Here is a 26517-nt window from a genome sequence, read left to right on the forward strand (position 1 = left end):
CCATCCTGATTCGAAAAACAGGTTAGCTGAGGTGGATCCTTACAGAGTTGCTATGTCGACCCATCGAGATTTTAACTCGATGCCCAATTAAAGGCTTACTAAGATTAACAGGAATGAGAATTCAAAGGCACGCGCGATCCTAGTTCTTAATCGGATGACCCAAAGGGAAAAAGTTTGCGGTAAAGAAATCTACCTCATAAGATTATATAACTCTACTCGTTTCTATTAAAAAAATATTAAAAGTAAAAAAAAAAAAGAATGAATAAAATTACTAAACATTAAGCAAAGTCAAATAAATAAAATTTCGAAGTACCAAATTTTTTATATATTATATATGTAAATATTTGTTTACGCGTTACAATTGTTTTTTAAATTGCAGCGAAACACTAACACCGACGATTGGCATTCACATAAATACATGAATAACTCTGTCATCAATATACATATGTATTAATTTATCTTTAGCCTACGCTCTGTGGTTTCGGAATCCCTTCTGTGAATATTTGAATGTCGCTTAGTATTACGACTCTCCACGTGGAATATTCCACGAGGCAAAGAAAGAATCGAAGATTTCTCATTATCTATAAAAAAAAAAAAAAATAATATACATATGTATAACTACGTGTTTAAATGAGTTATTGTAAATAATATAAGTGGCTTCTTCCTCTTTTTTGCTTCCCTTTTTTTTTTATTCACTTCTTCTTTCTCTTCCTTTTTGTTATATCTTCAACTTTGAGTTTTTAATTTAAATCGAATTTTAAAAATAATTAAAAAATTACTTCACACTGTGAATCCTTTCAATTTTCACAGATAAAGATTGAGAGAGAAAGAGAGAGAGAGAGAGAGAGAGAGAGAGAGAGAGAGAGAGAGAGAGAGAATAAGATTTCAGAATCTCTAAATAGAGGAGAATATCGAATTTCGATATTTCGATATCCGGCAGGACGTCTAATTCCGTTGACCGCGAGCTCGCGTTAAATTCTGCAATATTAATCAATTTGGCCGATTACGGTGGACGGTGTGTCCCACGAAATAGAGCTCATTAATAATAACCAGAACGCGCAGAATATGCCGGTACCGTAAGATTATTAATCATGTTCCTGACGTAAATTCACAAGGATAAAGAAGAGTCGTATGGATCGTCAGCGAACGTATGTATACTATACGATAATCTGAACGTTACAAAAACTAATATTCTATATCAAGATTGTTATCGTATATGTAAGGGTCAAGAGAGAACATGTACAACTTTTCATAAGATTAACTAAACATGACGAAAGGAGATTGATAAAATAACTTAATTAAAGGGATAACATTCAATTTACCCAATTACTCAAATATTAACAATTAACTAATACTTTAGAATATTTATACATCTTGTAAAATTTATTTAAAACTATTATTATTTAATACAATGAATAAAAATGGTAGATTTGTTTAATATTTATTAATTATTTAATAAATAATTAATTGCGATTTTCATACGAACGTCTCATAATATATAATGACTTCAATCTTTATTAATAAATATAAATAAATTTTCGTAAACAATTAATGATACTGACAATCGATTACCATCAATTTGACTATACTTTTTTCAACTTGAAACATTTATTAAAACATAGACAGATATGTTCTATAAGTATAGAAGATTGAATGAGTCAATTGCTAATTTATTTTTTCTAAACATTAAATCTCATTCTTTATTACCAAAAACGTAAGATACAATGGTAGAACCGGTTTTACTGTACTTTATAATTTGACTTTTTCCTATAGGCTCTTTAACATCTTTCTAATGTTGTTCTTAGATCGAAAGGAAAGATCGTTTCCAAGAAAGGTACCACATGTTCGAACCTTATATACAATTCCCTATACAAATTAAACTACATTTTCTATTCTAATTAATTAATCTCACTTGAGATGCATTAGGAAGTATCGTAAACATCTATACACACATATATATCTATAAACGTATGTACGTACGTGCATACATACATACATACATATATAGGATAGTCGAATCAGAGTAAATTAACAAGGGACGCGCGAAATTGCGCTGGCCACGAGGGCGTCCTCGAGAATCCGAGTGTGTTGGATTATAATAGGGTTAACAACCGACTCTGAAACATCCCATGAAGTTATGGTAACGTAAATATAAGCCTTGCGGCAAAACGAAGAACTCGTAATAAACGTAAAGTTACATGTAAAGGACTCCTTCGTAGCGATCGCAATATTGAAGTATAGTACGTGCGGTATTAACGTGATTTCAAGCTTTGTCTACAATGTACTAGTATTCTCAAGCAAGTATCTATGAGTTAGTTTGCTAGTATTATGCTACCATACTGTAGCGGTCAGTATCCATTAAATACTGACACCTATGAGCACACGTTGCTTCGATACACTTTCTGCACTTAGGGAGAAGGTATTGCCGATTTCTATGTCAAATTCATTTATTATTCATGAATACGAAACGAATATTAATAAAATCACGATACAATAAATATTCTTTCAATGTTATTCGTGTTAAAAAAAAAAAAAAAAAAAAAAAACGTCATCTTTTTTACATAGAATTTTATATTATTTTATACTGTACATACATACGTTAAATATCTCCGAATGAGTTTAGCAATGCATTATAATATGGCTTTCAACTTTTATTGTTTTCTTTTTTTACCTTTCATTTCTCCTTTTTAAAAGCACGTTACTATTGTTTTACATATACATATATGTATATGTATATATATATATATATATATATATATCTTTTTTTTGTTAATTCTAATTAAAAAAAAGATATTTACGTGTCCCATTTCATATAAATACTTGTCAACCTTCATCCTCTACACATGTATCACGTAGAGACTATTTGTATTAATTTTATCGTCTCTACATATTTTTCTATGAGTTAGTGATGTAATAAGCGACGAGTCTGAATATTAATAATAATTAAAAAAAGATAAAAAGGAAAAGAAAGAAATAAAAGAACCCGTCCTATTGAACTCGTCTCTCGCGAGGACTTGAAAAACCTGTCCCCAGAGAAATTTCATTCACATACATATATATATCTATATATATAGAGAGAGAGAGAGAGAGACAGAGAGAGAGAAAGAGAAAGATACATATGCAGATGTATAGTTTGTTAAGTCCAATAGTTCAGCTTCATATAACGAATTTTATAATAGGCCCAAACGAATAATACTTTTCTTCAACATTCAATCATATTTAACAAGTATTACTTATGCAAAAATTTCGTCCATCATTTATCAAAAAGAAAAAAACAAACAAAAGAACATCTATGCAATGTATAATTTCACTGAACATCATTTTCATTATTTTGACCACCACGACCCATACTAAGATAAACATTTTACATCACGCCTTGATTTGCATAAATACACGATGTATCTATACACATACGTATAGATAGACGTATATATCTACATATACATATATGAACGTGCGAACTAAAAGATCTATTTCAAGCAATTCATCTCGTTAATATTGAAATGTCTACTGTTTATATGCTATCTTAGTATCGATGAAAAATCTATATTTATTAGATTTATATTCTAACACGTTTATCGTTTATTCCTTATGAACGACGATAATACATATTTCAAATGACGTAAAATAATAAAACGAAACGAATTCTTTGACGATAGAACGATACTCGTAATAGAAATGTCGTCTTTGTGCAAATATTTTAAACGATCAAAACAGAACCATTACTCCATCATCCAAAAAGGAACGCATTGTTCTATCGGTCGTTAGTTCGTTCGACGGATATGGCTAAAGAGAGAATTGTGTATGCTTCGTACATCCGATGTTTCCTGGAACGTTGTCATTATATCGCAATGATTATGCATATTCGGATAAGCAATCAACACCATTGAGGTACGTACGCGTAGCGGGCAAAGGTCGCGAGTGTTCGCCTATCTCGAATATTTCCTCTCCCAGTACCGAGATTGCCACCATTTTACTCGAATAATATCTATACGTACGAGAACAAATAAGACGAATAATAATTTAATTCTGACCGACTGAATAAATTTCACATATATGAAAGGTTCATTGCGTTCGTTGAATCTAATTTATTTACAATGCAAATAAAATAAAATCTTATTGGATCATAATAATCCGGAGGTTTATCTTGCTTTTTTTTCTTTTCTTATTAAAAGATACATATATATATATGTATGTGTGTGTGTGTGTGTGTAAAGTTTTTTTACATATCAAAGTTTACTTTTATGATGACATTGAAATGTCCATTGGGATACTCGTCGACTAACAATATATAAAATATTCATTTCAATGAATAAAATCTAAATTTTGACAATAAGATTCCTATACGATATGTTTATTTTAAACAATATCAGGCATATTACTTCGAGGACCGATCGATTTCCAATAAAATTAACGAAAAGTGTAATTTTCGAGTCGGTTCGAAGGATTTCGCTTACGTTCACACATTACCGACGCGGCACGATGCCAAACTCGGCTATACACGATATCCACCTATCTTTTTCTCTCCTCTCTATTGTTCCTACCCTTCCCATCCTTATCGTGAGTTGAATTAAAACGCGAAATTGACGGGATAGTAGCACACTCTATCCTCGTTTCTCCCGGAACGACCTAATGAAATCCTCAAAATCGAGGATCGTTCGTTGAAAAAGGAAAAAAGAAAAAAAAAAAAGAAAGAAAGAAAAAGAAAAAAATATCATCAAGTCCAACGTACATATGTATCCACGGATTTTATGAACTTCCTCTCCTATCATTTTTTTCATCTTTTTTCCTTACGAGAACTCACCAAATCATTCTACAAATATTATATGGCTTCGCGGCCGACTCGTAACGTTGAAATAATAACGAAGAGAAGATTTCTCGAGAAAAGAGAGAAAAAAAAAAAAGAAAAGGAAAAAACAATGATATTTAAATTGTAAGAGTAATGGAGTCGTAAAAATGTAAAAAGTGTTTAAAACAAAAAATGTTAACGATTCTACTACATTGTTATGTTTCTCTAATGACGAATAAGGTAAAGGAAAGGAGAGGAGAGCATGGTGAAAATTGAAGAAAAATGATTATTCTTGAGAAACGAGGATCACAGTGGTAAGATTATCCAGCTTACTCCAGTACCTTTGGACTAATGACGTACTGAATATCACGAGGATATAGGGATATACGATGCTCTACGTGGAAGAGAAATAGTACAGGTAATATCTCTCGCATGCTACCCGCGAACTGTTTAAGAAGAGCAGCAACAGCACCAGCAGCCTCTTCTTCCTCCGCCTCCTCCTCCGCCTCCTCCTCCACCTACACCATCTCCTCTTCATGACTCGACGAAGCATCGCGAAAGAGGAAGACGTGCTTCGCGTTCGATGATAGAAGAGAGACGACAAACCACTGAGAAAGATGTACTACGTGCTACGTTGAATATAATTAAGCTTTCCGAGACGTCAAAGCGAAATACAGCTCGCTTCATTAAGAACCGAGTTATATTCGCAATACTACTTCCATCGTAGCTCTTTCAAATAAGAAAGAGATAGATAGATAGATAGATGGATAGAGAGAAAGAGAGAGAAAGAAAGAAAGAAAGACGAAATGCTTTCAATTGTAAAATATATCTTGGGAAAATAAAGGATCGGTGTGAACGTAAAGCCACAGGGCAAGCTCGACCGTACTTCTCGAGAATCCACCAATCACTATAGTAAGAACGAAAAAGTATAAGTAAAGTTTTCATTGAAAACTCTAACCGAGTCTTCTCCCATTGCGTCTCCTGAACCTTTAGAATCTATTCGTAACAAAAATAACCGTTCAACAAATGGACATATTTCTATATAAATAATTGTTAATATCATTTGAATTAATAATGTAAGTAACAAAAAATCGATTTAATTCTAAGTCATTAACATGAAATATTTTTATAATTGTTAGAGATTAACGTGATCCTTCGAGGCTTATTCGTAAGATGATAAGCAAGCAAGAAAAGTGCCATTTCCGGCGCGTGAGAACAATTCGTGGCAAACAAGCCCGAGTTTCGTAGCTGCTCATTAACACGTCAACGTTGAAGAAATGATGCTTCGAAACTGACGTAACGATCATCATTAAGCTTCTCTAGTTTCCACGGACTTTGGATGAGTCACTCTGTAGATCTAACATAGAACTTTCCCAAGAATCCGCGTTTATTCGCTAATTTCTCTAATCGTATAATTTTCTTCTCATATTTCTATTTGTAATTGGGCCACGTACATACCACGATATAGAATAGTCAAACTCGTCGATTACACCTGTTAATGGAAACACACAAATTATTAAATACGAAAGCAACTTTTATACCAAAGAGAAATAAAATGCATTGTGACAAAACAATTTCTTCTCGAATAATTAATATAAAGAAAAGACGTGCAACTATCGATCGCAAAAATTTTAACCGACAAATTTTAACCGACAAATTTTAATTCTAAAAGGATTTCCAAAAATAGATATTGAAATCAAATTGAAAAAGCCCTATATAAATAAACATTTCTACATTTTTCTATAACTTTGTCTGATCTCAAAGAGAAATTTTGTAAATCTAAATTGATCAGAAATCTTTTTCTAATTAACGCATAGTACAAGCTTAATAATATTTATTATTATAATATTATTATAATATTTATATGTCGACAATCTATTTCAGGTTTATTTTTTACAAAAAATTATTATTTTCCTTATTCGTTTTTAATAGAAACCATCGCCCTATATACCAGAAAATCGATGGTAAATGTTACCAAATGAATAAAATAAACCCTCGCTACGTTGTTTTATCGCTATTAAAAGAAGATAAAGGTAGAGAGAACGATTAAGCCTTTTGAAAAATAAAATAGCTAAGGGAAACGAAGGAAACGAGCTACTTATCGGTTACTTCGATACATCATGGCACTTAAGCGAAGAAGGAAGGTTTCAAGCGAGAGTTCTAAGATCGATTAGGTTCAATCGAAAGAGGGAGAAGGTAAAACTGTCAATCAACATAATTCGAAACATATAAATACGTTATCGTCCATAAATCACCATTTGATATATCGTGCGATTCAATTATTTATAATAGCATTATAGAATTGAAACTGGGAGGAACAAAGAAAAAGAAAAAGAAAAAAAAAAAAAAGAAAAATAATTATAGTTACAATAAGATGTAGCAATTTTCTATTCAACATTTAATGCTTTAACTGATTCTAATTTTTTCTGAAGAAATTCTTATCAGAGATAAATGTATTCTGGAATATTGATTAAATTAATATAGATACTGTACATATACAATTTCCATAAAATTTCGATCTCTAAAAAGACGTTTACGTGTACTAATTTACTACAGTAACGTAAGAGATGTTCAAAGTTATTTTCCCCAAAAGACAGAAACCTCTTCTAATAACTTTTAACATAGAAGGATACTTCAACTAGAAACGCATTACAGAGTCACGTCGTGTAAACGCATAATCGGCATTTTTTTTCGCCGAGCACAGCGAATTAAGGGGAAGAAGTATAAGGGACAGACATTTAACTTGGAAGATAGAGAAAGAAAGAGAAAAAGACATCAAGTAGTTCCTGGTGGTAGAATCCAGCATGGAATATATAATATTTTAATTTCGTGGAAAATCTGATGATGTAATTTTAGGAGTAAGGCGACGCCCAGCAATTGTTTCAGCCGGCTTTCACTCCTGCATTATTCATGAGTCCTTTGGTTTTTTTTCTCTCTCTTTCTTCTTTCTACTTCACCACCAGAAGGGAAAGTCTTTCTCTTTCTTCCCTTTTTGATCTGGCCTTTTTCGTTCCCTTCTTTATCATTCTCTTTCCTTTTCTCTTCTACACCTGCATGATTCCCACTGGATCTATATGTATACATACATATATATATATATATATATATATATATATATATATATATATGAATGTGCTACTTATATACGTGTGTACATATATACATACAGCATACATATATATATATATATATATATATATATATATATACATACAGCATACATATATATATATATATATATATATATATATATATATATATATATATATATATATAAAAGGAAATGTGCTCGTGACAGGGACTGTTCTACGGTGAAATCTTCTGTCATCTCAGTCTTATTTTCTTTCTTTGCGGCCAGCAGCAGCAGCAGCTTCGAAGCTCTAAAGAAAGAGACGCTCGAAGGAAATCGATGGAGGGTTGGTTGAGTCTAGCGAGCTTGAAGAAAAGACTGTGCTTCTCTTATATCACGCGAATCGCGAGAACAAACGTTGCTTTCGACGTTTTTATCAATAGTAAACCAATTATAAGTATAAAAGGACTTTGACAGTTACCTCGAGCTCGATTAAATTCTATCGTTTTCGTTGAAAGCAACTCGTTCGCCAGCTGAGAATACGAAGAAAGATTTATTTTAATTAATTATAAATAATAATTAAATATAAATACAAACGCATTAATATAATCAAGTATAAATTGTACAAGTAATAATTATCTACTTGCGCATTGATAAAATATTGTTAAATATAAAGAATAATTATCTACAGTTCTTCGTTTTAAATGACGAGATCTAAGTTTCGTTCAACCACATTCAGACAAATTTCAACATAAAATGAACGTCATAGTTGTTTTAAGGCTGCAAAAGGGATACACAAGAGCAAAGGTACCTTTCATACCATCTGCGTGCTAATTTGTAAGGAACACGTACGCGCTGTGATTAACCACAGAGCTGCAAAGTTGGCCTCGTTACTAGTGTAAATAGACATTAGCGCCGTTTCGTGTAAACATACAGTTTTCACACCTAATTGCCGTGTACGCGTAAACGGATTTAGAATCGCTTGTAAAATACAAGGAAAACTTAACGACATGATAATAATATTGATTCAACAAAAAAAAACAACTATAACAACATGATGTCCTAGATAATTATATATTTCACTTTTAATACGTGTATCATTTAAAATATATATTTATTAGAGTATCGATTACGTAAATGTAAGGTGGTTATATATATACATAATGTAATGAACGATTTGTCTTATCAAAAATAAATTTTCATAGATCGATATCACTATTAATATTCTCTCTATTCGAAATAACGACTTTCGAATAAAACTATTAATATTATCATAGTATCTATAGACAATTATAAAAATATAAGGAAATTACCATGAAATTCATCCATTTCGTAATGATCTGGTACTCGATTACGTTGCTTCCTTAAAAATAATCTCCATTACAGCAACCAAATCGATAACTGTAAAATATATTTTAACTTTGTTAAATCTGCAGTAAAAAAAAATATGTTTAAATAAAAAGCAAATCATGTAATATCAGTTAGCAAATACGTAAACTAATCATGGCACTCATAGATCTTGGTGGTAAAGAATTTCATCATAAAATAATAAATTTTAAGAAATTTTTAAATTCTAAAAGTATGTATTTAACTTACATTTATAATTTTCCGCTCGAGTGATCTTCGTAAAATTTTCTTTCCCAAACTGTAACAAGAAATTTTACTTATGCAATTTATATATAGAAATTGTCACTGAGATTTTAAATAATTAAATAATTATATCAGAGTAGCAAATAGAATTTAATCATGGCCATCATCGATCTTGGTGGCTATAACTATCATCACAATTGATTTTCTTAATAATTAATTACTCAAAAAAAGAAATTTAGGATTTAGCATGATTGAAAATATGAAAAGTATTTGTAACTATTAAAAAAGAAAAAGAGTTAATAATGATAATTACCATTCATTCACATATACTCCATTCTTGGAAGCTTTCCTGTAGTTAAGATCATAACCTATAAAACAAAATCCCAATTATACACATCCGCATTAAAAATATATATTTAAAAATACAAAAATTGCTTTATATCAGATAGCAAATACTTAAATTAATCACGTCACTCATAGATCTTGGTGGTAAAAATAATTTCATCATAAGAAATTTTATTTAAATTAAAAGAATATAATGAAATAACTAATATTATATTCAAATAAAAACTAATTACCATTTTTAATAGTTCATCTTACATATCTTCTAGTATTTCTCTTTCTCTCTTCAAATCCCCATATTCAAAATACTTTTGATGGACCTAAAGATATGATAAATTACTAAATATAAGTATATATTGTTATCATGGAACATAAGTATTTAATACTCACCAAATACCCTAATATATTAATACTCAATAAATATGAATATCGATAAAAAAAGTTAGGTATATTTTAAATAAAAAAAAAAAAGCTCCACAGAAAAGCAGAAACGATTGATCATTTCATTGTAAATAAAGTATACATTAACAAAAATTATAAATAAGAAAATACTTATTTATAAATAACATCAAATAAAATAAAAATTATCGCATCTGCTTCACTGAATTAATAAATCTAAAATTACATTAAAATGAAGATTTATTTAGATACATATTTAATCAGCTTTCTTAGGCGCACGTGTTTTTTTAGCTGGTAAAGGTTTCTGCGATCTCAATACTGCACTTGCACGACGTAATGCAACCTAATCAGTAATGATAATTATGTTATATTTTCAATAGAAAATCTATTGAAAAAAAAAAAAAAAAGAAACTGTATATATTCATTCGAATTTACCTTGGTAAGGTCTACACGATATTTATTTGCTTTAAGCAATCTCCGTAATTTATATAAGGATCGACGAGCTCCACTTTTCATTGTACTTCTGACAGTAGCTTTTGCTGGCTTAGTAATTTTATTTGCTTTTTTATAAACAACTGTAAATCCCTTTTTGTCGGGAGTGTCTACTATGCCAACACTTTTTCTATGAACCAAACCGGAGTAACGGTAACTACTGAGATTGGTTAAGTTGCTAGGTTCCTATAATATTGTGCAATAGCAACAAATTTATATCAATAGCTTACATTATAATATTTTATTATAAAATGCTGTGAGACGTGGATTAAATTAATTTTACAAACCGTGGAAAAAGGTTTGTTGATATTACGTTTCTTCAAAAGAAACGCATTATTGTTACGAATTATCATCCAGTTTAGATGCGACGACATTTTGAAACCTTCTGTAATAATAAATATTAAAATCGCCTAGATTAAAATACATTCGAACAATTCTATATTACAATAACTGTTTTAACTAGCGAAAGAATACGAAACTAATATGCGTACAGATCGAACGAATAAAAATGACGTATCGATAATATTCTAATTAATAATATAACGCAAATTAAGTATTATATGTTTTAGTACAATATGCGTAATCTAAAAATCAAAAATAATATAGAAAATATGTATAAAATTTGACCAAGTACTCACCACGTGCGTCGTTGCGGAAAACTCACAAGAAAGAACCTTTCAATATGGCGACAAACATGGCGCTAGTATCTTCGATAACGAAAATAATAGAGACAGGTATGTACGTACTAAACTTACGATATATCGAAGCGCCACCTAGTATACAAATTATGAACCTACGTCTTTCAGTTCTTATAGACTAACGTGTTGGACGATTTAAATACTCTGCTCCATATACATATATATATATTTTTTAAAGCAAAGTTATACAGAATAGATAAAATGTTACATTTAGAAAACATTTTGTTATTTTTTATCCAAAGATTTAATATAAACAACTTCGACAGGCATTGGTGCTATATGACCCTCCGTACTATCGAAATTATGAACTATAACCTTCTTAACTTCAAGATCAAAAAATATAATTCTGTTCTTTATGGTTGATATTTCTTCGAATTCGGCAATTGTCATATTTGTTTTATCGATTATCTGTTTTTCTGTTAAACTTGGATTTTTAGGATACATACAATCTCCTGGTAAGACATGCATCTTTCCATCTTTTAACAATACCCTGATCTGTTAAGAAAATTATATTATTGCATTATTATTAGATCATAATTGTGTAATTGAAAAGTTTATCTCATACCGGTAAATATAATTCAACTCCAAGTTTACTCCTCTCTATTGCAAAATCTAATAAATTTTCCAAACACTCAAACTTGACGATTCTTGAAATTTCATAATGCTGTGGCGGAGCCATCATCATATCTGTAGCTGCACATATATTGTTTGGTGTATCCCACTAAATATAAAATTTAATAGCAACTTGCTAATAATAGTACTACAATCTTAATCCATAACCTATAAAATATCTTACTTTTACGTCTTCCATTTCAATAGTTTCATAATTGTAATATGGCATCAATGGCATACAAGCTATATAGAAAATAGTATCATAACGTTTTGTAGTAAAGTATGTTGGGGTTAACCAATTGCTCCATTCGTGTAAAGACCATAAATCTGGATAACATTTTAATTTTTCGCACATTGTATAGAATTCCGTAGCATCATCATGTACTTTGGATTGCCAATTTTGTACGTCCTCTTTGGAAACTAAACAAATAACATGATGTATCTGTTTTTTAGAAATATTACATTTATATTATATTCTAACTTTGTTATTGATATTAAAGATAAATATGTAATAAAAAGATAGTATTACTTGGTAGAGTATGGGCCCAATTAGAAAGAATACCATCTCTTTTAACTTGTTTACAAAGTAATATACCACATTCTTCAAATGTTTCACGAATTGCAGTGATACGAAGAGAGATCTCTTTTGGCAATTCGTTTGATTTTGATTGAAATATTTGTGGACGTAAATTAGTATTAGGAAAAAGGGAATTAAAGCTGTTAGTATCAAAACCAAAGTTACGAAATAACTTGTGCCATTTTAAATCTGCATCAGCTGGATGTGTGACTCCTCCAGGAAATACATACGATCCAGGATAAAAACTCGAATTTCGATGACGTTTCAAGCATAGTAATTTATAATTATACTGAAACTATGTAATCGTAATATTAAATATATACATTCTTAAATGTTTGTCATTATAAATCGTAGAGAAATTAGTTTATTTAATTGTTAAAACTTACGACTAAAGATGGTAAAGCCCGATTATACTTTTGTCTTTGTCGTGCGGTTAAAATCAAACTTGCTGATTCTTTCCAAGCTTTCATCTTTCTGTGTTTATTAATATTTATTCTTTAAAACCTTAAATATCACAAATGGATTTTTCATCAGAAATTAAACGAAAAGAAAAAAATTTCATAACCTTTTTTACGTTATCATTAAAAGTAGACGAATATCGATATTTTTCGATAAATAAAGTATCAATCGATATTATAGCATACACCGTATTTGAAATGTGACAATTCCATTTCATTTATTTAACTTACAAAAATATATATTACGTTTTAAAATGTAAATTAAAAGAAAAAAAAAATATAAACAACAAAGGAATTCTACAGAGCATTTATAATTATGACTAGAATGATAGAATCTTTTTACTGCAATTCTCTTAGACTATATACATTTTGTGCATCTTATTTGAATTAAATATTGGAAATATTTTGAAATATTTAAGTTTGTACTTTTTTTACTTTACATTCACAAATATTGAATTCACAATTATTATTTACTAAATTTATTTTCAGATTTTCCTGTTGCTGCTACCATTAATTCATATAATTGATGTAATTGTTCATCCCTTAATTTATCAAAATCTTCTTCCTTTAAACTTTTTCCTATTGGTTCTGATGTCTGTGGTCCTCGCAATCCAAGTTGTTTAGCTAACGACAACGCATAATCCTGTACATTAAGTATTCATATATATATATATATATATATATATATATATTATGTTTTAAGATATTATTAAAAATGAAGACAATAATAAACAATCTAATATGGACAGTTATTAATAAATAAATCAATTTTAGTTACTTAAATATTATGTTATTATAATATCATAACCTTCCATAGTTGTTTAAATATTAGTTGTAATTATTTAAATATTGTGTTATTATGATGTAATTACCGTCCATTCGTTTAAAAAGATATGCGATTCAGTGGGATTGCATGTTTTGTGCCTCCTAAATTCATCATGAACATATTCATTTCCAAGGGCTTGAATTTCTGTTGGTAAACCACGATGTAACCTCAAAATCATTTTATACAACATTCGTACACGTTGGACGTGTGTGAGCGCTATCATAGTTGGTTAAATAAATAAAAAATTCTGTGCATTTATGATTTTGCTATCCGATGATTGGTGAAATTTAAAAACTTTATTACCTTACGTTTAAATGAATACGAACGTCTATGTTATACTAAAAAATCAATACCGCTGAAAGTGGAGCCCAATGACGCTTTAAATATGGTACCTAAGAGCGGCTAATTTAAACCATTGACACTTCTACTTCGCACGTTATTATTTATTAAATCGTAATATTATAATAATAAGAGCGATGATTTGAACCTATGATGATTTCTTTTCTTTTTTTAATTTTATTAGATAAGAAACGAACAGACTATAAAAAGTCAATAGACGTACTTTCTATACTATTATTTATATATATATATATATATGTACATAGCTTATATAATTTATCAAGTTCTTACAAAGTACTTTATAATAATAATAATAATAATAAATCTTGACTATATTCTACATTCAGATATTTTCTTATTAATAATTTCGAAGTTACATTCATCCCATGCGAGTGGCCGTAAATTTTAATATATTAATTGTCTTCGGGATCTCGGGTATTTTGAATTTCCTGTGATTATCAAAAAGATATAGTTATATAAAATTTTAATGTTAAACTTTTTAATAGAAATAATAGATTTGAAATAATTTCATATAATCTTACCCGATTTCGTTTTTCTCCATACTTCGACCAAAACGTTACCGTACACGCACTTCTACGTCCAGTTTGTTTATTAAAAACAGAACACGTTGAAAATGGTGGAGAATAGAGGTGTAACGATACTGCAGGATTCACGGTGCTCGGATTTTCAACTCGATGCAATCCCAAAGAATCTGAAATATTAGGAATAATTAATTTTAATCCTTTTGTTTGAGAAATAAAAAATATTTGATACCATTGATGTAACAGATCTCGTTGAGCTTGAGTGTGTTCCTCTCGCGTTCTATCAATTCGTTCTCGGATTCTTTCGTCGTATCGTTGTTTTCCAAGATGGAAGGCCATTCGTACCGTGTCTTCATCGAGAAGATAAACATTTATTACATTGAAATACGAAAAGACAAGGCGAACATAATTCATAAACTCGATGCGTCGATTAAGAGACTTTGTGAAAAATAATGTTATTGAATAATGTGGTCATTGACCACGTTGATAAAATTGTATTATATTAAATGTGTTTCAAAATGAATGATATGCCATAGAAAAGAAAAAGATTAATAAGTACAAAAGTGTATCGAGTTAAAATAAATGAATCGAACCTCGCAAAGTTCTCCTTGAAGAACCTTCATAACACAGTGTGCGTTTGCGTGATCGTGAATAGCTGATCCATGACCTTCGCCCCAACATAACACCATAAGATTGAACCTTCCATTTCCTTCATCGACCAAATTCCTTGTATACCTATGGACAATGCAGTCGTCTAAATTAGAAACGTTCTAACAAAGCTATTTTTATAGAACAGGAAGTAAAAAGCTTCACCAGATAAGTCTTTATTGTCAGCTGTGTATTTGCTCGCGATTACTCATTGATATTTCTTTTTAATATTTTTATTTTAAAATTCAATGGCAACATTTGAAAAAAATAATACGCTTATAAGGTATTTTTTCTTCTTCTTTGATGTCGCACACATATTATCTCACAAGTCTTGGATTTTACAAAATTGTTTACCGACAAGGCAAGTAGCAGTTAAAGAAATTACTATATTTTCTTCGTAATGCTTTTCGTACTTTACAATGTTTCGACTGGATGTCAAAGAACCGATGTTCTGGATCGTGTAGAATGTCTACGGAGAAGGGGCCATACGTGGAAAGTATGGCTAACGAGCCATTCACCGGATAAGTTCTTTTACAACGATATACCTACATGGAGAGCGTGTGCAATTTAGTAAATTCGTAAGTATGACTTTCTCCAATACTAATGTACTATTAAAGTGAAACTGTATGATCTAGATAAAGATAATAAGTTTTGATTAAAAATATATTTTATATTTTCTTTGATATATATATATATATATATATATATATATAGGAAATTATGTAATGTTTCTTATTAAAACTTTGTTCATCATTTCTGCATATGAGAAATCATTGTATACGTCTCGGTATCGTATATTTTTTTCTAGATATAAACATATCGTCTCCTTAGAGATGGATAATTATCGACTTAAAATTATATTGATAAGGTCTTCGATGTAACATTCTGTAAAAGTCTACATTATATCTCGCTTAATCCGAACAAAATGTATTATTCGTACTGAATGTTTTTGCATATATATATATATTTTTTTTTAAATATATCGCGTATGTAACTATTTCATAACATTTAGTTCTTTCCCATTAATCACGTGCAAGATAATGGACCACGACTTACATCCATCCCTTATCGCTGATACTCTTCATTTCGTTCGATCATTCATTTCTCAAATACGCGATAACAGTTATATGTGATTACTGATTATTTAGCAAAACAGAAAATAAAATGAAAACGAAAACATGAGACAAGAGAGGAACGAAATGAAGAGGGAAACTCGATAACCTCGTTATGACCTTCGTTGTGTGTTATATTATATTTGACCATATCATTGAAAATATTTGTTTATACATTTGAAAAAAAAAAATACGTTTATAGAATAATAAACAAATATTCCGATGATCGATGAACATACGATCATTCGCGAATGTACATTTACTTAAATGCTTTATAAAATTCTCCGTAATCTTTATCTAACAATTTTTCATTATCTTTTTATACAGCTTGACCCATCGACATTTAACATGATTACAATTTGATCACGTTCTTTTTAAATAAAGAATAACATTTTCAACTTTATTTTGAAATGCAGTCTTTCAAACTCGTTATCGAAAGCTATGTTAATGATCACATAGGAAAACAAGGTATCGATTGATGTAGCATATGCAATGTAAGACACTTGCTTTCAATCGATAAACTCTATGTAGTCGAATGTATATAGTCACCTGTATCTGTCAAACTTGGCGTATTTCTTCCACTCCAATGGATTGCTCTTATATGATTCCATTAAGTCTTGAACGTGGTCGATGTCCACGTGGTCGGTCTTGAAAGCATCGTGTAACGCATCGATGAGTTCTCGAAGCGTAGAAACCTTCCCATGTCGAAAATGTTCTTCCCCTAAACTTTTCTCACGACAGGGCTCATATAATTGAGATTTACGATTACAAATGTTCATTTTTCATGTAATATTTTAATCTTTCTTTCGAGAATTCGATTACAAACGCGTCTTACAAATTCAAATTGTATCGATAGTTAAGAACAATTTTCAATAACTTATTATAGTGCTTCAAAACACTTGATATTTTTATGGATATTATTTTTAAGATTGATTCTTTTACAAAAATACAAACTAAAGAAAAACGATTATGTCCGATCGTTCAGATTGCACGACGAACACTGTCTAATGCGTACCACTACTACGACTTTTACTCGTCTACGGCTTCTACCGGTCTAGTACAACTCCACTACAGCATCTTATATGCAGCGTAAGATGCTCCCTACTCCGGAGATTGTCCGCAAACGAGCATTGAATTTTCGTTAAAAGATCACTCTTCAAGTTTATTGTAGATATTTTAAAAGAAACGATTTCAACACAATGTTGTTATGTTTCATTTTTATGCGGTACTTAAATATATAATAAATTTTTATTTATCTAAAAATTATAACTGTATATAACAGATTTATAAAGTTGTTTTTTAGTAGCATTAGTTGCAATAATTATCGTTATAACGATCACTTCTCGATGGAATTTTAAGTTAATTTAAATAAAATATTTTTCTTTTTCTTTTTTCTTTCTTTTTTGAAGAAAAATCGAGACATATTTGTTTACTTCTCTACGGTTGCTCAAGCGACGAAAATTACTCGTGTCACTAAATTTATGTTCCAACTCGTTTACGGTAATTTTGCTACAGTTATTGCAGTGCTCCTCAACTTATGGGCACGTCAACTAGATTTCAACAACTTTTGAAATATGTTTGATAAGACTATCTGCTTCTACGCAATACGGAAATCTCGCATAATAAATTTTACCAACAATTTTCTTATAGATAGCGTCAGATAGCTCAAATGAGATTTATTATTACGTATGTACGTGTGTTTATCATAATACATAGAATAATATTGAATGACCAATTTTTTTAATTGTGATAATATATTTATAAATTATGACGAAATTATTGCAATATTTGTTTATAATATAATATGCACGTAAAAACATTTCACAGCAAAACATGGGATAGTATAATAAATATAAATGCAAATAAATAATTCACAATTGTTTGCTGTATCATGTAAAGTAAACAACGATTCCTTACGTATGTGTAACTTTTTGGAAAAAAAAAAAAAAGAATTTATATTTAAGTAGACGTATGAGAAAAGCGATAAAACATTTTGTTATTCTGAAAATGTCTAGGCTAGTATTATACTTAATGAGTTTCTTATCTCTGTACATATATTTCTTGTTTTCTTTTTACAAGAGTTTTTTAGTCAACGGACAGATGCAGATTTTACTCTCGACTACAAAATACCTTCTCTTCTTTTTTCTTCCGAGCATCATTGAATGCCTTTCCACATACCGTAGTTTCCTTCTCTTTTGCACGGCACGGTGAATCACCACACTTGCATGACCTTGATTTGTTAAATTCCCTTGCACTGATACAGCTGCAAGAAAGTTATTGTAAATCGATACAATGAAAGTTTTTTCCCAATTGGTAATCCTTGCAATTAAAAAAAGAAAAAAAAAAAAAAACGCTACATCAGGATATCGTACGACAAATTACTCTTGAATATTTCATTTAACTTACGTGCAGGGACAACTTTTGCAATAATAACATTTTGCCCGTGGTCTCCTTATAGTTATTTTTCCTTTTTTACATCTACAAGGTAATGCTTCACAGAAACAGCACATACGAGAAAAAGGCATCGTTCTTCGTTGAATGTTCCTGTCTGGACTTCGACCGCATCTGTGACTGTTACAAGATTTTCCTCTCACGTACTCTACTTCCGGACTCCTTGATCTTTGTCTTATTTTCGAGTTATAACATATATATGTATATATATATATACAATATATGTTATAACTCAGAGGTATATATATATTTATATTTTAAAAGATATATCACGATTATTCTAGTACGAAATGAGTTGAGAAAAAGTATATAAATATTCTACCTGACATAACATCTTCCCTTCCTTTCGTCATCTTCCACGTTTCTAGAAGCTCTGCAACAACAAGGGGTCATTTTACATCTCTCACAACACACAGAATCACTTATTTTTTGTTGAAGTTCGCTCATCACATCCGAAAAAATACTCAATCGTTGATAAGGAAGATCATTAAAATCATAAGCTTTATGCGTTTTATGACAGTAACATTCATCAAAGGAATCCGATTGAAAGGCATCGAAATTTCTTGAAAAATATCGTCTTACTTCCGGTTTAGGTTTCCATGCCGTAACACATATCTGTTGATTACCGTCACAATCTGTGACGATAGGTCTACCATTGCAAATTTCAAACTGATGACATTTACATATGTCGAATGAGAGATCGCAATATGAACATTTACGAATCGGTGCTCTACAAATACATTTATCTTTAGGATATTCGCAATAAACGCAAATGGTCTCATTACATGCGAGTTTGCATGTTGGAATGTAATGATCAACGCAGGTTGTTTGACAACAACATTTGTCCCTTGGTTTGTGACAATCGAAACACAGTAGATCATACCTGTATCATATAATTAAAACTATTATACTTCTATGTTGATTATTTGATATTGTTATTACCTATAGAGATTTCCCGTTTGACAAAGTTCGTCACGAGTTATCGGTTTGTCGCATTTACAATTATCCATTACAATAGGATGGCATGCGAGAGGACGATCTTTTGAAAAAGAAAAGAGAATTGTTTGAGATAAATTTCAAAGGAATATGGGAACTTAAGCTATTCCTTACATTCACAGATACAATCTACAACAGGTAGACGACAGTAACAGCATCTATTTATCGTGGCTTTCGAGCATTTCTCCTCGTGGGAATAACCATCAGCTTGACAACCAAGATTTTCCGGTTCCCTTGATTCTCCTTTAAACGTTATCTTAGTACAAGATAATTCCTTGTTCGTCGAGTCTTCTTCGAAATCTCCCGTCGCATCTTTCCTCTTTAATAATTCACTCTTCCCTTTTGTATCTTTAACACGTTCAGCTTTTTTCTTATCTTCCGACTTTTTTACATCGCTCATTTCTTCGTTAATCGATTTGGACGTTTTCTTATGTGCCAATATAGCTTGCAATTTCGTTTTGGGCCTTTTTTTATTTGGATTTCCAATTACCTTAGACGCGCATAACGTTTCTTCTTCTTTTCTTTGTTCGATTCGTCGTGAACTTCCAGGATTTTCAACGTTCTCTTTCTCACCTAAGTAAAGATAAGAAACAAGTATATTATATTTAAAGTATGAAAACTGAAGATGTCTATAAAAAAAAAAAAAAAAAAAAAAAAAAAAAAGAAAGAAGAAAAAATATTCAACAATGTTTTAAATACCTTGAAAACATATTTCGGTATCAGACTTGTCCCTTTGAACTGGTTTCGTTCGATCGTCTCTCGGATTATTTTCTAATGTATCCTTTTCGATATTCGGTTGGGTCACTTTGCTTTGCTTCACTATATTCATTGCTTTTTTAATGGATCGACCCAAGAACGTACTCTTAGATTTCTTCTCCGATAAGTTCTTTTGTTTTCGTCCCTTTACATCGAACGTTTCTTTTACACCTTTTCTGGCAAACATTTCTGAACGTTTACCTTTTAAATCCTGATCTACGTTACAACAAACTCGTTTTACCGAACTATTACTTTTTTCCGAGGAGGAAGCAATTTTTGACGGCGTTGATTGTTGATTTATCTTCTGTGAAGATGACATTTTCATTTGGGTTTTTGAAACACCTTTTGATTTTTTCTGAAAAGGATTTTGTAAACATTTCGAAGATGTTTTATTTTTCGTTTCTAACATATCTTCATTCTTCATTTCGGCCTTTGGATTTGTCATTGCGTCCTCGTTCGATCTTACATTACAATCATCTACGGCTTCGTGAATCCTACAGTCTTGTAAATTTTCCGGATTTTTCAATGTTTCTCCATTGCCCGGATTGTCGAAACAATTATTTCTATAAATCGGAACACTCATGCATCGATCATCTATTTCATCCTCTTCTATGATACAAGAACATCTCGACCACTTTCGACATGATCCTCTTGTATGTAGAACATCGAACGAGCTTCGTCTTTTAATCGGCCGAAATCTTGGTCGTTTTTTACAACAGCATTTAACTACACCACGATAATAGTTACAAGGTTGATCGATAGATCGATTCAATGAATCTTGACAGCATAAATGTGATACTTTCGTACAAACGGATCTCTGACCTAATTGGTCATAAGCAGGACACTTTTGATATATCATTGCGGTAGAGGGACTCTCGAATTTGTCACGGCAAATCGTAAATCTAGGCCTTAAACATGACAAATCATGATGGACGCCAATGTAACTCGATGCTGTATCTTGACAACAACAACCATCTCTCGTGGAAGAAGTAGAGGAGATCATGCTATCAATGTCCATGCTTCTGTTTGACTCACAACTCGAAAATTCGAAATGATTCTCCATCTCCAATGAATCGTCGTACTTTCTATCGCAACAACTGCCATTACTTTCGTCGCTCTGAACGGCACATGGTCTTTCTCCCGTTGAAAAACAATTATCCGATTTTTCTTCTTCCAACGTTTGACATCTTGTTTCTATGTTACTCACTAGCTTGTCAGATGGGACACTTGATGTTCGTGCACACGTCGAGTCCGTGCGTTCCGTTGTCGTTTCGGAACACGATTCTGTGCAGGATTGAGACTTTTGTTTTTGTTTTTCTTTGCGCTAAGAACAATATATATTTACATAGTAATACTTAAAAGCTATTAAAGAAGAATAGTGCGAAGATATTTACCTGAGCATTCTCGCTGGCTTCCGAACATATGTAAATGTTAACATTTCCGGTCATACGACGATTATCCGTTTGTACATTTTCTGGCGATTTACAACCCTTTTTCTCTTTCTCCGGACATGTTTCTTTTACATTAGGACATAGCGAATCTTTAACGTGTCCCTTACACCTTTTCATACTGCATCCCAATGCACGCTTTTCACATTTTCTCGGATAATCACATGGATAACAACGTACTCTATCTAGGCATCTGCTATCGTCTTTGCACCTCTGGAAAGATTCCTCGGTAGTTCGTATTTTTGGTCGTCCCTTATATTTACTCTCCAATAGAACGATTGACTTTTTGTCATCCTACGATGATAAAAAGTTGAATATTATTTTAATGATAATATGATATTGGGAAAAAAATTAATTAAGTCCCGGGGAATAAAAATATAGGGGAATTTCACATACAGTAATGTACGCAAACGATTCTAAAGATTATCGTGGATACTTGCATCTTAAATACCATTGCACACTCCTTCATTAATGTCTGCATAGCTTCTTTGATCGAACTGTTTATCATCTCGGTTAGTTTTGACGGATCAATTTCTTTGTCAGGCATTCCCGTCACGCAGTTATCTTTAGAACAAGCCCTCGAATTACAAGACTCTTTAGAATAATGTTTTCTTCCAATACTTTCTTTGCTTTTTTTATCGCTTAGCTGTAATTTCGATTCTTTTCGCGTTTGCATTTTTTCAAAGACGGGTATCGAAGTTGATCTTTCTTGATGCTTCGCTAGTTTGTCATTTTTCAATTTCGAAGAGCAAATTTTAACTTTCTTATTTTCCAGGTCAGCGTCCGACGATTTCGGTGGGTGTTTACAAAGAATTCTTCCCAATTTAAACATTTTCTAATCCTTATAATTTTTATCTTAACGAAATCTAATTCTAATAATTTTAATCTTGGCGGAAAGTTTGTTAAATTTGAACGTCATACGTAGATTCTTTCCCTTTTAATTTTCTTTTCCACGTTCTCGAAAATTTCTTCAGGAACGAGTGAATATCTATACTCGTCGACATCTCTGCTTATGAAAAAAATATTCAATAATGAGATTTCTATCTTCTATATGTCTTTCTCCATTGTACTTTTGATGCATTCCCCTCGTGTTACATGTAAATATTCTCTTTAGCTTTAAAGATTTTTATGGCTATTTACTATCTTCATTATCGGTATCGTTAACATCGTTCGATTTTTGTTATTGTTTTCACTACTAAATAAAAAGGGAGCTTTAAAATTTCGTCTCATATATACAACGGTTACTTGAAAATTTTTTTTTAATTTAGGTTAATCATAATCAAATTGGGAAGAAAAGAAATGGAACTGTGAAACAATCGATAATTCGTGCTAACTTCATAGCATATGAAAATATTTCATTGACTTATTGAATTTTATTATTGCAATCGTGCTTGCAATTTTACCAAATCACATCGTTATTATCTGTCGTATCATCTGCCGAGGATGAAACGTCGGATAAATGTCTTCTACTTGATTGCTCGCAAACATTCAAGGACATTTCATGAGCTTCTGGACTTTTCCTCGTACCTTTTTTCTGATGCATTGGCTACATACGAAAATAAAATAAGAAATGCATATGCAATACTTATCCATTTATACGCTTAGAAACATTGTATTAATTACTTTAAATGCATTAACTATTCTGTTGGTTATATTTGAAACGAAGTTGGATTTTCGATTCTTTTGATTGGGAGGAAACAATTGCTTGACTTCTTTGGATTTATCAGCTTTTTTCGATTGCGAGATTAAAGGTTCAGTTTCTCGACAATTTTCATCCCTTTTTGTAGAGAATGTTCGTCTACGAAATTCCTTTGTTACTTCTTTGAACGCTTTGGTCTCTTGGTAAGGAAGTTTCTCATTTCTTGTTGCTTGTGTTAATGGACGCTACGAAATTGTGATTAATTTCAGATAATTATTTAAAAAAGGAAACAATTATTTCTTTTTTCAAATGATCTATCAAAACAATAATAATTAAATAATTTTGTATGCGCTCACTGATTTTCCGCGATCACAATTCACAAAAGTTTCGCTTAAGCTTTGGCCTTTTTGCATTTTAGCGACAAACGGTAACTTCCTAGACTCTAAAGTATTCGAAGTAACACATCTTACGGCTTCTCTTTCTCTAATTAATCTCATTCTATCGTGTTCCTTCAATTCTTCGATCAACTCTGACTTTTGATACATAGGTAAATATTTTCTCAACATAGGAGGATGAAAGTTTTCTTGGGATTCTTCGGTATAATGAATGGTTTCTTTACAACGACGTGAATCTTTTCTATTTCTTTCAAAACTTGAGGATGAACTTTTCGAAGAACTGATTACATTATCAGTGCACGTAGTAACGCCTTCATCATTATCGTCTGAATAATATCTAATTGAAGAGAAAAAAACGTGATAGTTCATATTTATCAAATTAAAAATGAATTTATGATTTGTAAAAGATTTATTATTATCATTATTTGAGAAGATATTACTCTCGATGACTGCTACCATCGGTTCGATCATCTTCACGATGTTGACGAGTATCATAATATTCTTCATCAAAATATCGCAATCTATCCTCGTGTGATTCACGTTGACAAGCTCGTGAACTGTATTGTTGAAAAATTGGTTCAATGTCGCTTATTTCTTTTCGCATTCTTCCACGATCTCTCTCGTGGGAATCGTAAAAGGGTTTGTAAGTTTGCATATGTTCGGGATACATTATCGGTATAAAGCCAGAAATTAATTGTCTTTGATTTTCTTTAGGATAAAGTCTTTCATGAATGAAATCTCTTCTCTTATCTTCAGGAAATTGATTTGATTGGTCGCACGTGCTGTTATTTATATAAAACGATAGATCTTATAAAATGTTTGATATAACGATTTTAACTTACTATCTATGACACGTTCCATCCTTCTTGCGATCTTTTCCTTTTACATATAGTTTATTCGTCATCATTAATGTATCTTTAAAGCCGCGTTTCTTTCGATAACATTTAATCTCTAAATCACTTGGACGTTTCTTTTTGTGCCTGTTAGAAATCGACAAAATTTCTTTATAGAATACTGTATGCTCAATTTTATCAAACATAATCTTATAATTACCTTTTACGTTTTTTATATTCTTCAATACACTTTTTCCATCGTCGTTCTTTCGATTCGGTAAGTCTGGTCGGTTGGCAACCAATTTCTTTCGACTTTTGACATTTCTTTCGTTCGTCTTTCTTACTTGGCCAACATTTTACCAGCTTCGTTTGCATAACTTTGCTTTGATCTCGTGAATCAGTTCCTACGTCAACTTTCCCAATAGTTCTTTCACGAGAATGAATAGCTTTTTTTTGTTTATCTAATTTTCTTCTCTCATTTTCACTTTCATACAATTCTAAACCTGCCAATGGATCGTATAATTGCGATCCTTTTACTTTTTTCCGATGCTTTGATTTAGTAACTCCTCTTTTCCTTTTTCCTCTATCGTTCCCTATAATTTTATCGGTTTTTACATTAAAATTTTTATCATAATTGTCCGACTCGTTTGTATCACTCTCTTCTTCATGTATTGAACTTTCTTCTGTTTTTTCGGATACCGTCATTGAATCTTGATCATTCTTGATCTTTCCTAGTCTCTCGTTCACGCACGTATGCTCGAATCGTAGAAGATTAGAATTCTAAAAATATAAGTTATTTAAATAATCGTCAAAATTATTTTATTTATAATAAACGTCGACTTACTTGTGATTCATCTTCGCCAACGATGTTCCAAGTATCAGTTTTTCGACTATTCGATGACGTTTTCGCATCTGACAGTAGATTTATATCGTCTCCTTTATGAACGCATCTACACGATGATTGTGAATCTGCGGTTTCATCGATTTCATGATAAGACGTATACTTCGAAATTGGTTCCAAGTGCCTAACTCGAATATTTATTATTATAATAAAAATCAAATTGAATTGAGTAGTTGATTGAAACTATACCTCGGTAAATCCTTCGTAGGGAATTTCTTTTCACAAGGATATTGCCAATTAGTATCATCTACTTTTGTGGGACAAAGGATTTCCCGTTGTTTAGAATTCTTAGAACGTATAATATCTTCAGGATCCTCCCAATTTACACGACACCGAGCTCTTCTAGCTCTGAGAGTATCCTTTGTCGATTGACGTTTGCTTATTAAACAAGATCCATCATTATCATCGTCGTCACTGAACGAGGATGATGACGATGACATTGATGTATCTTCAACGTAACTCTTCTTAGTTCTTATACGTCTGTACGTTTGTACAGGCGAAGTAGATCTTTTTACGTTCAACATTTTAATAATTCGTTTTATCAAAGATGGTCTCCTTGATCGTAATCCTTTTCTTCCCTTTAAATAAACAAATATTTATTCCT

The 26517-nt window shown here is 31.2% G+C and overlaps 4 protein-coding genes across 4 annotated transcripts; all 4 read right to left on the minus strand.

Annotated features, from left to right (window-relative positions):
* Positions 1-10412: 10412 nt before the first annotated feature.
* On the minus strand, positions 10413-11454 carry LOC124430435 (60S ribosomal protein L28). Its single transcript, XM_046976993.1, has 4 exons — positions 11321-11454; positions 10970-11067; positions 10626-10868; positions 10413-10533 (listed from the first exon to the last, which is right to left on the minus strand). Exons 2-4 carry the CDS (start codon positions 11054-11056, stop codon positions 10447-10449), a joined length of 417 nt encoding a protein of 138 aa, XP_046832949.1. The 5' UTR covers positions 11057-11067; positions 11321-11454; the 3' UTR covers positions 10413-10446.
* A 74-nt stretch (positions 11455-11528) lies between these two features.
* LOC124430433 (acyl-coenzyme A diphosphatase NUDT19) lies at positions 11529-13213 on the minus strand. The gene is made up of 5 exons (XM_046976991.1): positions 12956-13213; positions 12522-12864; positions 12177-12412; positions 11946-12101; positions 11529-11875 (listed from the first exon to the last, which is right to left on the minus strand). Exons 1-5 carry the CDS (start codon positions 13037-13039, stop codon positions 11606-11608), a joined length of 1089 nt encoding a protein of 362 aa, XP_046832947.1. The 5' UTR covers positions 13040-13213; the 3' UTR covers positions 11529-11605.
* A 135-nt stretch (positions 13214-13348) lies between these two features.
* On the minus strand, positions 13349-14213 carry LOC124430438 (succinate dehydrogenase assembly factor 3, mitochondrial). The gene is made up of 2 exons (XM_046976996.1): positions 13900-14213; positions 13349-13670 (listed from the first exon to the last, which is right to left on the minus strand). Exons 1-2 carry the CDS (start codon positions 14074-14076, stop codon positions 13494-13496), a joined length of 354 nt encoding a protein of 117 aa, XP_046832952.1. The 5' UTR covers positions 14077-14213; the 3' UTR covers positions 13349-13493.
* A 120-nt stretch (positions 14214-14333) lies between these two features.
* On the minus strand, positions 14334-17589 carry LOC124430434 (cysteine dioxygenase type 1). Its single transcript, XM_046976992.1, has 5 exons — positions 17044-17589; positions 15328-15469; positions 14967-15084; positions 14735-14904; positions 14334-14641 (listed from the first exon to the last, which is right to left on the minus strand). Exons 1-5 carry the CDS (start codon positions 17271-17273, stop codon positions 14606-14608), a joined length of 696 nt encoding a protein of 231 aa, XP_046832948.1. The 5' UTR covers positions 17274-17589; the 3' UTR covers positions 14334-14605.
* Between the last annotated feature and the right edge of the window lie 8928 nt (positions 17590-26517).

This window comes from Vespa crabro, chromosome 18 (assembly GCF_910589235.1).
Source record: "Vespa crabro chromosome 18, iyVesCrab1.2, whole genome shotgun sequence".
In the NCBI taxonomy this organism is placed as follows: Eukaryota; Metazoa; Arthropoda; class Insecta; order Hymenoptera; family Vespidae; genus Vespa; species Vespa crabro.

Excerpts from the sequence above, each read along its gene's own strand:
- LOC124430435 (XM_046976993.1), bottom strand. The coding sequence starts at position 11,056 with ATGTCGTCGCATCTAAACTGGATGATAATTCGTAACAATAATGCGTTT. Across the intron at positions 10,869-10,969 it reads TCAACAAACCTTTTTCCACG|GAACCTAGCAACTTAACCAA; the intron begins GTTTGTAAAATT and ends ACAATATTATAG. Across the intron at positions 10,534-10,625 it reads ATCGTGTAGACCTTACCAAG|GTTGCATTACGTCGTGCAAG; the intron begins GTAAATTCGAAT and ends ATTACTGATTAG.
- LOC124430434 (XM_046976992.1), bottom strand. The coding sequence starts at position 17,273 with ATGAACATTTGTAATCGTAAATCTCAATTATATGAGCCCTGTCGTGAG. Across the intron at positions 15,470-17,043 it reads GCCAAGTTTGACAGATACAG|GTATACAAGGAATTTGGTCG; the intron begins GTGACTATATAC and ends CATTGTCCATAG. Across the intron at positions 15,085-15,327 it reads TTCAAGGAGAACTTTGCGAG|ACACGGTACGAATGGCCTTC; the intron begins GTTCGATTCATT and ends TTCTCGATGAAG.
- LOC124430438 (XM_046976996.1), bottom strand. The coding sequence starts at position 14,076 with ATGATAGCGCTCACACACGTCCAACGTGTACGAATGTTGTATAAAATG. Across the intron at positions 13,671-13,899 it reads TCTTTTTAAACGAATGGACG|GATTATGCGTTGTCGTTAGC; the intron begins GTAATTACATCA and ends CTTAATGTACAG.
- LOC124430433 (XM_046976991.1), bottom strand. The coding sequence starts at position 13,039 with ATGAAAGCTTGGAAAGAATCAGCAAGTTTGATTTTAACCGCACGACAA. Across the intron at positions 12,413-12,521 it reads TTGGGCCCATACTCTACCAA|TTTCCAAAGAGGACGTACAA; the intron begins GTAATACTATCT and ends TTATTTGTTTAG. Across the intron at positions 11,876-11,945 it reads GAGTTGAATTATATTTACCG|ATCAGGGTATTGTTAAAAGA; the intron begins GTATGAGATAAA and ends TTTTCTTAACAG.